This window comes from Neltuma alba, unplaced genomic scaffold (assembly GCF_004799145.2).
Source record: "Neltuma alba isolate B1F8T4 unplaced genomic scaffold, ASM479914v2 tig00005505_pilon, whole genome shotgun sequence".
Classification (NCBI taxonomy): Eukaryota; Viridiplantae; Streptophyta; class Magnoliopsida; order Fabales; family Fabaceae; genus Neltuma; species Neltuma alba.
Genome location: NW_021634135.1, coordinates 22,864 through 32,881, shown reverse-complemented (window position 1 = coordinate 32,881; position 10,018 = coordinate 22,864). Strand labels below are relative to the sequence as shown.

The window sequence follows — 10,018 nt, the reverse complement described above, 5'->3', positions numbered from 1 at the left end:
CTCGCTGTTGAATCATTCTAATTCTAAAGTACAACAGTTTTCCTGTGATTTAATACACATGTTCCTGGAAAGAGCCAAAGAAGAAAAACTAGTCAATAAACGAGTTGAGGTAGCTATAGAAAAATTGAAATCCGGAGGTGAACATTCATCAACAACACAGCAGCCAAAAACAGTCGACACATTGTATACTATGAGGAACTCGTGAATTGAAGCATCTCAGAAATTATAAATACTGAGCAGTCATGTCAGAACGAAATAAACTTAAGAGAGGGTACAGATTATTACACTTTACTGAATCGTTCATGGGTCTAAATTATGTATAAGGTTCATGAAGTGTCCAAAAAAAAGGAAGAAAAAGAATTACATGTCATATAACAATTCCTGAAACACTTTCATGTGGTCAGGCTGGAGAGCAATGGCAACAGACAAGCTACCATCATTTGATGAACTTGGTATTATAAAAGACAGTCCCTCGTACGCAATGCCACCTGGTCCCATGAAAATAGGCCTCCCCCACCCAAAATCAGCATCATGTATTGGCAGCCTAACCCAACTAGTGATCCCAAGATTTGGACACTTGAAAGTATGAGCCCCACGAACAAGAGCTTTAAGATCAGGTTGAAGCTCTAGGTAGTCCAAAGCCGACCTCAGATACTCATTGTCCATTCTCACCAAAGCATTATGAATTTTGCTCGCAGCATACCAAGTTGGCTTTGACATGAGATCACCAGCAATAGCCATTGGTGTGGCTGTGAATATCACATTTCCAAAGTAACCTTCTGGCAGCTCTGGCTTCAATCTAGACCTTCCATCAGTAGCAATGTACAGTTTGGTTTCTTGATCATGGGGTAAGCCACGTGCCTTGCACACGTTTTTCCACACATGGCCAGCCAACATCTCATAGGAGCTATAATTGATTGTGTTGCCATTTTCTTTGGACTTGGATTTCAGAAGGTTCAGGTGGCCACGAGTCATTTTGAAAATAGACACTGCAGCTGGCGGTGCTGGGTCTGCGCCTGGTTTTGTGGGTGATGGTGGCAAGGAGGAGGGAGTGATCATGGCCGGAGGGGGTTTGTATTCGATGTGATCGAAAACCGGCCGAGGAGGGTCCTGAGCTCGAAGAAGGGTCCGGTCGATGAAGGGACGAAGTGTAAGATCATGGCCACGAGCTATGTCTGACCATGTATTGATGAAGCGCAGACCTGAACATCCATCTGCTACATGATGCTGCATACCTACTCCAAGTGACGCCCCTCCACATTTGAAATATGTTATCTAAAAAAAAATAAACATGTGAGCAAGATTTTAGTTTGCATTATAAAGATGGATTTAGAATATTGATCCTATCTTGCTACGTGACTGGAATTAAATTTGAATTTGAAGTCTAACTTTGAATATGGACACTTTGTAAAAGTTCAAAAAAAAGAAAAAGATGTAGGACAAGGAAAAAAGGCGCAAGCTGAACTTTGGCTCCTTTCTCACTGTATACTAGAGCTGGGAAAACAGGCTAGCCTAGCCCTACAGGGCTGGCGGACTTACAAGGACCGGCCTTACAGGGCCAAAATTTTAAAAATACTCCAATTTGCTAAATCCGGTCCTTAAGAAGACGAGCTCAAGGCCAGTCCATAGGCTTTCGATCCGTTTAAAAAAAATTTATTTTTTATATTTCTTACATGTTTTATCACAAAAAATGAAAATAAACTAATAAAATTACTAGTAAAAGACATAAATATGAATAAAACTAAGTCGCAAATACAAAATATCATCATATATAAATATTCATCAACATACAAAAAATCTAAAACATCCATTAGACATAACAAGTTAGTAACATTAACATCCAAAAGTTCCATTAAAAATAGACAAATGCTTTCACTAAAAAAAAAAAAAAAGTGGACAAATACTATCATCACTATCATCAATTATAAGAATATTTGATTGCGTTTCACTAATAGGCTTTTCTTAACTGCTAAAAATATCAATGATTTCTTCTCAGTACTATTTAGCTATTTTGGATTTTAATATGTCTTCTTCTGTCTTTTTGAATTGAATTTTTTGTTTACCAGTAAGTTTATTTAAAAGTATCAATGTTAAGTTTGTTTTAAAGGTTTCAACTTCGCAACCACTGGGGATTGATTCTATATTGCCTACTTATTATCTCCAGTCTTAATTATAAAACCTCATTTATAGACTACAAACAAAGTCTTATAATTAGGACTGGAGATAATATTTTTTTCTCAAGTTTTAATTGTGAAATCACTTTGATGCACAGTGTCATGGGAAGTCTGAAATATCTTAGCACTTTGGATTGATCCTTAGTGTGCTTTTAATGAGCTAACTATGTCATCTTCTTTTTGCTTTTGTTCAAGATGGTATTCTTTGGTTTTGTCTAGCTCACTTGTCTAGCTCCATTTAAATATAGAGTAAAAATTTTGATATAGTTACCATAAAAAAAGTGTTAACTTATTTATTAAAATTTTATAACATATACAAATTGATATGTATCTATGGGTTCAATCATTAAAATTTTTGTTTTAATACGAGGAATATATTTTATTTATTTTAATATATAACTGTTAGTTCAAATAAATACAAATTTGAAATTTGATTTAGTATATGTAGAATATATTTTTATTTATTTTAATATTATTAGAGACTAAAGCGTCAGCTGACAGTGAGTGAAAGATTGAAAATAAAACTTAGAAAGGAAGAGTGTGTAAAATGTTAGAGACTTAGGTTAGGATCAAGGGAAAAAATATAAATTAAAAAAAATTACCGTTAGTAATCTTAAACGGGTTGGTCTTTTTAAGTTCAAGTTTTTTTTTGAAAACCCTAAATTATAAACTCGGCCCTCAATTTAAAATGGTTTAAACGGGCCGACTCAATGGGCTTGACCTGTTTTCCCAGCTCTATATACTGTGCATGATGAAGGGTCTCCAAAAGCCAGCCCATTGACCTTTTTGGGACATACAAATTACAAAACGACGACACATTCTACTATGGACAAATAAAAAAGAATAAATATGTATCTAACGCCCCAACATTATAGATGTATCTACTGTTCTAATTTTATTTTCTAAATAAATCTAGTATCATGATTTTATTTATTGTGCATCTAACACACTGTTGTTATTTTTTTTAAATAAAACATCTAACACCCTAAACTATAAATAAAATTAGGGTGTTGGATGTAAATTAAAATATAAAAAAGAATAAAACAATATCTAACATTATTTTATAGGTGCATCTAATACCCTAATTGTATTTTCTAAATGCATCTAGCATCATGATTTTATTTATGGTGCATCTAACACACTGATGTTTTTTTTTTTAAATAAAACATCTAACACTCTAAATTATAAATAAGATTAGGGTTATGGATGTAAATTAAAATAATAATATAAGGGTGTTGAATGCACTAAAAATAATATTAGAGTACTTGATGCACCATAAATAAGATTAAAGTATTAAATATAATTGGAAAGGTTGATGTCATATAAAATATGCATGAATTGTTGCTAACAATATTTGTTTTTCAGAAAATAGTGTATGACAGGGTGGCCTCCACATTATTCTGAATAAATGTTTTTTATTGCCTTGTGAAATTTAGTGGGGGCATACAAATCCGAGCCATTCAAACCGTTTAATTTAGAAACTTTATTCCAACAGTCAAAATATATCTCCTATAGATGCATGCATGAAAATAATCTTGCCAATTCGTTGTTATTAAGATAATGTTTGTAGAAGATATCTTTTATGGAGGGGAGATGATTTTGAGTAAAAATGGGTAAAAGAGTTGGGATTTTAATTAGCGATGTATAAGGAGGATTATTCTTTCTCCTTCCGTCCCCTTACCTCCAAATCTCTCAAAGCAAAGAAATAACAAAATTTAAAAATGTTAAATATTTTTTTTGGTGTTGTATTTTATACTTTTAACAACTGAAGAGAGATATTATTACTTCCAGTCCTTAATATAAGACCCTGTTTGACTTTTATTTTGGTCCTAAATATAAGACCCCAATCCACTTTGTCTCTCATACTTACTCAATTTTTTCCAAGATAATCCTTCTAATAATTATAGTTATAGTTAATATACTTGATTAGCAAGAATATTTTAGGAAAGACATCATCTATTTAGAACAACTAACTAACTCAACTTACTTCTTTAATCTTCTTAAATTAGTCAATTGGCTCTTATAATTAGGACTGGAAGTAGTAATTCCTAACAAATGATAGACATATTATTAAGATAATGTTTCTTTATATGCTTTTTATACATCAAAGCGAATTAGAACACTTATTATTTATTATTATAGACATATTAATATATGTGTGCCCCAACAAGTGAAGCTTATCATGTTTGGCAGGACAAAGATGGCGACGTTAGGTGTGCAATATCAATATGATATTGGAAACGAGAATCTCAAAGAGTTGGAACATTTAGACCAAATAAAAGTGATTTTGAACAGGTAATTAAAAATTGTGTTTTCTAAAAGCGTGCTATAGCCTATAAGTTCCAAAATAAAAATATTAATTAGGAAAATACTTCTTTTCTCGGGGAGGGATTTTAAACATATAAAGAGTTGTTTTTTATTTTAAAAATAGATATAATTTTATTTTTTGTAAAATAAAATATTAATACCCGAAATAAATTTCTCGAAAGAATCAAGAAATTGATGACTAATAAAAAAGAAGTGATTTTTAGTTTTGAAAGAATCCGGTAGGCTAATAAAATAAAAGGCCAAAGAAAAAAAGCTAAGCAAGTTTTTAACTTTTTATTGATGAATCATAATTTAATTTGAACCGAAACACAACTGTTAACTTTATTTTTTAATGATTAAGTGTTCCATGGTCACGTTTATTAAAAACTTCTAGAAGCACAGTTCCCCAGCATTAAAAATGACTGCTAAACTATAATTTTTCAATGGCCTATATGCTATTATTTTGGTGGTCGTGGGCATATTTCAATAATGGTTATTAATATTATAAATAATTATAACTACCATAGTCTCGTTTCCTAATGCGTTTAATTTAGCGAGCCAACTTAAAATCCTCCAACCTATAACTTCGTTTTCCTTGCGAACTACAATCACCAAGCAACTGAGATGGAAGCTAACTAAGTGTTGGCTTGATTTGTTCTTGAGCGGTGGAAGGAATGGATTAAGAATCAGAAAATCCAGCGAATTAAATCTTTTAAAAGATGAGATAACATGTTAAAAAAGAACGCAAAAAACAGAGTGATCTAGCGAACAGAAACGTACCTGCAACACTAACAGGGGATAGGTTTCGATTCCACGGGAATAATCGACGGCGGGAATGAGCTGTCGGAGTTCAAGCGTCGGAGCAAAGTCACCGAAATCGTCAATGACTTTGTCCGTTTCGGCCTCGACGAAGAGGACGCCTTCGCCGTTGCAGTCAATCTCAACACGGCCATCGTCATCCCGGCGGAGTCGCCCAGCCATTGGGTAGAAAGGCACCAGAACCTTGCTCAGAGCATCCTTAAGAACCATGGCGTCGAAGAAACCCGGCGTGTCCGCCGTTGGCCTGTAGAAGTATACGCTCGGCGTGTGGAAATTCGGCACCACCAAGTCGACATTGGAATTCCACAGCGACCTCCGGGGCGTCTCCGCCGCCGGCCGCACCATCGTCGACTCCTTCACGTTTATCATCATCCTCTTCCCCCTCCTTGCTAACTAAACTCCAAACACGAATCCAATCTATCTATAGAATAAACAAAAACAGAAAAGTTTCGTCACTTATTCATAACTTTATACGATTCCACGGTTTTGTTCTGCAAATACAAAAATCATCATGGTAATGGTATTGGAATTTCCGAAAGACGGAGAGGTAATGGCTTCATTTAAAAGACGGGAAAAAAAAAATTGAAGTTGAAGCGAGGCAGAGAGATGAAGGAATTGAAAAGGCGATTACGGAAATGGATTGGGAAGAGATTACCAGAAAGGAAAACGTTGGGGGTTGCGCTTGGTGTGAAGCAGTGTATGAATGGAGTGGTTACACGGAAAAGCTGAGAGAGGAGCGCTGGTTGAGCAGCAACACTGGCCAATATATGCCACGCAAGAAGAGTCATTGCAGCTTTAGACAAACGAATATATACACGCGCGCGCGCCCGCCCGCCCCGCCCTGACACATTTTAATTCATTTTATTTTTTTATATTTATGATAAATTTTTTAAACAATTTATCCAACTTATAAAATGATATATATGTGTATATAATATACGGATAAATACATCCGGCATCCTAAAATATTTTATGATATGTTTAGAAATATTTTTTTCAGTTGCACCCAAGGCCTTAAAATGGTTGATGGTGTACTTCTGCTCTTAAAGTATTTTTCAGAAACAATTGTGTTTTTTAATGTATTATTCTATGAGCAATCTTAATTGCATTATTAACTTCTCAAAAGGTTCAATGAATAAATGTATATCAAGTACTATAAAGTATTTTTTTAAAATATTTTTTAAGATGCTAACACACCTGAAAAAATATTTGAGAGTGTTAAATAAATTACAAAATACTTCAAGATATTGGATGTACATAGAAAAATATTCTGGGATGAGTATTAGACAAATCTTAACCCTATACTCTAATGTTGTAAAATATTATTTTATGAATATTAACTTGCATATGTTATAATTAAATAATTTATTTAACTTTGTTGAACCATTTATTACATAAACAACTTTTACATTAAGAACAAGAGTATATACATTAGAACTAGTTGATGGTTTTGCTTTAATTTGTAAGATAATAATTCATTTTATTTATTAAATTTATAATTTTTAAAAATTATCCTTATTCATTGCATATCTATTAAAAGGGTACTCGGGTAGTTTTAATATAAATAATAAAAAAGGTATTATAAAAGAATAACACAATTTTTTACAAATAACTAATTTAAACAATTTTCTTAATTTATACATATAAATTAGTTATCTAATTCAAACTTTTAGGATTAGACAGAGTATAAGAGAGCTAGTTCCAATAAAAATAACTCAATTATATTGGTCAACTAACAATGATTCTATTTTTCTTAAATAAAATTGAGGTTGAAGATGATGAAGATCTGATACTACTAATAAGGATGCCACTCACGCTTAAACAAGAATGAATTGGAATTTTAATTTTTTGTTACTATACTTCACCCAACGAAAAAATTTCACACACTCATTAAATTTATAGGTGATCATGTTTATAACTTTTTGTTTAAGCTAAAATTTAATATTAACTCATTGAATTTATAGGTGATCCAACTTATAACTTCTTGCTTAAGCCAAAACTTAACGTGAGGCTTTTATTATTCCCTAATATGTAACTCATTTTGTAAAGTGTCATTTGAATTTTGAGGCTTACCCTAATAAGCTGATATTAGTGAAGAATGTTATGGTGGAAAAAAATTGAGGGTTAAAACGTGTGAATAAAAAAAAATACATTGTTCTACTAGTATATTGATAATTGTATAATTAAACGCAGATCTAACATAATAATATCTATAATATTGATGCTACCTCCGGTTCTTAATATAAGACCCCTTTGAATAATTTAAGAAGATTAAAAAAGTTACCAAATTACTTTAAAGTATTTATATTTATTAGTTTTCTCTCAAATAATTTACTTTGCTTATAAATTGATATATAATCTAATAATACACTTAAGTATTTTAAAGATATCATGTAACATATGTTATAATTAAATAATTTAGTAACTTTCTTAATCATTCTAAATTAATCAATTAGATCTTATATTAAGGATAGAAAATAATACATGTAATGATAAAACTATCTACTCCTCCGGTCTTTAATATAGCACCCAATTCTTGAGTTGGTTTTGGTCCTAAATATAAGACTCATTTCTTATATTTATTAATTTTCTCTAAATTACCCATATGGATACTCTCTCAACCATAATCAAATAGAAAAGGGAAAAAGGGTATTAAGGAAGATAATTATGGTGCTTTAGGAAAAATGTGTCATTTTTCTTATAATTAACTAACTTACCTAATTTTTTTAATCTAATCAAATTAGTTAAATGGGTCTTATATTAAAGATCGGAGGAGTATAATATTATAAATATATACATATGGGAAATTGACAGGTGAGAGGGAAGCGAGGAAGTTGAGGGCCATTGGGGATGGTGAGTGGGTCATCGATATTACATTACAGAGGTGGATGGAGACAAGCGAGGCTGGAGGGGAAAGGAATGGGATTTGGTGAGAGAAAGAGAGGCGTAGGTGTTCAACTTATGAGTAATAAAATCTTGTAATTTTTTGGTTTGACCAAGTCAAATCGATACTCTCAAGTCCCACCAGTATTTTTTTTTATAAGATTTAAATTTTTAAATTTTTAAATTCATGATTCTTTATATAAGATACGGTTTGGATTCCCTAAACATTATATGCATTTTTATCAATTTTATCTTTAATTAATTTTATTATTATTTTTCATATATTCATTTTCATCTTTTTTTCCCCTTGTTATTTTTTTTCCTTTTATAAATAAAGACGTATTTTAAAAATATATTTTTATATATTTTTATGTTTTTAGCTAATGTTAACAAATTTCTTAAACTACACAATTAGATTATTTATATATGATAAAAAAATCAGAGAGAGTAAATATTACAAACAACTCTGGGTGGGTTTGTGGCTTTTGCCAATTGGTATGATAAATTTATTTTATTTTTAATCTTAAAATATTTTACCTCATTTAACATATCAATTTTTAAAAGATGACATAAGGAAAAATTTTAGAAAAGAACCCTGAAATTATTATTTCCCAATTCAAGTATCTAAGAATTGGAAATAACAGAGAAGAAAGTGATACCTAATCTGAGTTAAATATTTAAAATGCCCTTGTATCGGATTTTAAAAAAACAGCTATCAAACTTTTTATTATCAGTATTTTTTTGTCATTAGCTGTTTAACATTTATCATTTGCCAATACACAACTTGTTAATAAATAATTTGTCACTGACAATATATTTCTCATCATTTGTGTTTTTTAACGCTTGTCATTTCCAAATTCACAACTTGTTAATAAATTTTTTTTGATACAAAGACATTTTAACCATTTAACTGCATTTACTAAATACCAGAGCAAAGATCACTTCCTACTATGTGAATTTAAAGTGTTAGATGCTTGATTTGGAATATCACATTTTCCAGCTTCTTTATTTGTTATTTTCCCATGACATAATCAGTAATCACCCTTGACCTATTAATATTTCTTAACAGCATTTAACTTTAATATCATCTCTGATTTTTAATATAAGAACTAGTTGACTAATTTGAGTAGATTAAGAAAATTAGTTAAATTAGTTATTTTGAATAAAAATGTGTTGTCTTTTCTAAAATATCTTTACTAATCAAATATTATTTGATGAAACATTTAACATGTACAACTATTACAAAGACTATCTTGAGAAAAATAAATAAATTTAAGAGACAAAGTGAATTAGGTTCTTATATTTAAAATCAAATTAAAAGTCAAACTATTTTTATATTAAGAATATGAGGTAGTAATAAGAAACAAAATTTATTTTCATATTATATAAAAATTAATTAATTGTATTTATTGATGTGTAGTTTTTTCTACTGGAATTTATTGGTGATGAGTAGTCGGGGACTACTAAAAAATAAGTCTAATTTAAGCTAGTCAACATGTGACAAGATAGTTCTCTCACCCTCAAGTCGGCCTAGTTTTAGTTCTTTGAAAAATCAATAATTTAACCTATTTAACATTAATCTAACAACTTTTAAAGTTTAATTCATCGAACTCAATACTTAAAACTTAATCGTTTTATTAGTTACTTCATTTACTTTTTTAAAAAAATCATTTAACTAATAAAAGTTAGCCTCATAATTCATAAAGTCGTAAATTCAAATCTTATTACCAATCCAACGGTACTGCTGGTATGATCTTAATAAGAACGAAGTATGTTAAATAATTAATTTTCCGTTCATTTTACTTAAAGATAAAATGGAAATTGGCTACCGTGGT

General features: G+C 30.7%; 1 protein-coding gene across 4 annotated transcripts; it reads right to left on the bottom strand.

Moving 5' to 3' along the window:
- On the bottom strand, positions 1-6,044 carry LOC114747878 (shikimate O-hydroxycinnamoyltransferase). Of its 4 annotated transcripts, XM_028936222.1 has the most exons (4): positions 5,956-6,044; positions 5,262-5,721; positions 435-1,275; positions 1-64 (listed from the first exon to the last, which is right to left on the bottom strand). In XM_028936222.1, exons 2-4 carry the CDS (start codon positions 5,670-5,672, stop codon positions 24-26), a joined length of 1,293 nt encoding a protein of 430 aa, XP_028792055.1. In that variant the 5' UTR covers positions 5,673-5,721; positions 5,956-6,044; the 3' UTR covers positions 1-23. The 4 variants fall into 4 exon arrangements, with proteins under 4 accessions (XP_028792055.1, XP_028792056.1, XP_028792053.1 ...); XM_028936220.1 differs by lacking the exon at positions 1-64 and having other exon boundaries at positions 292-1,275; XM_028936221.1 differs by lacking the exon at positions 1-64 and having other exon boundaries at positions 292-1,275; positions 5,262-5,717.
- Positions 6,045-10,018: the final 3,974 nt, after the last annotated feature.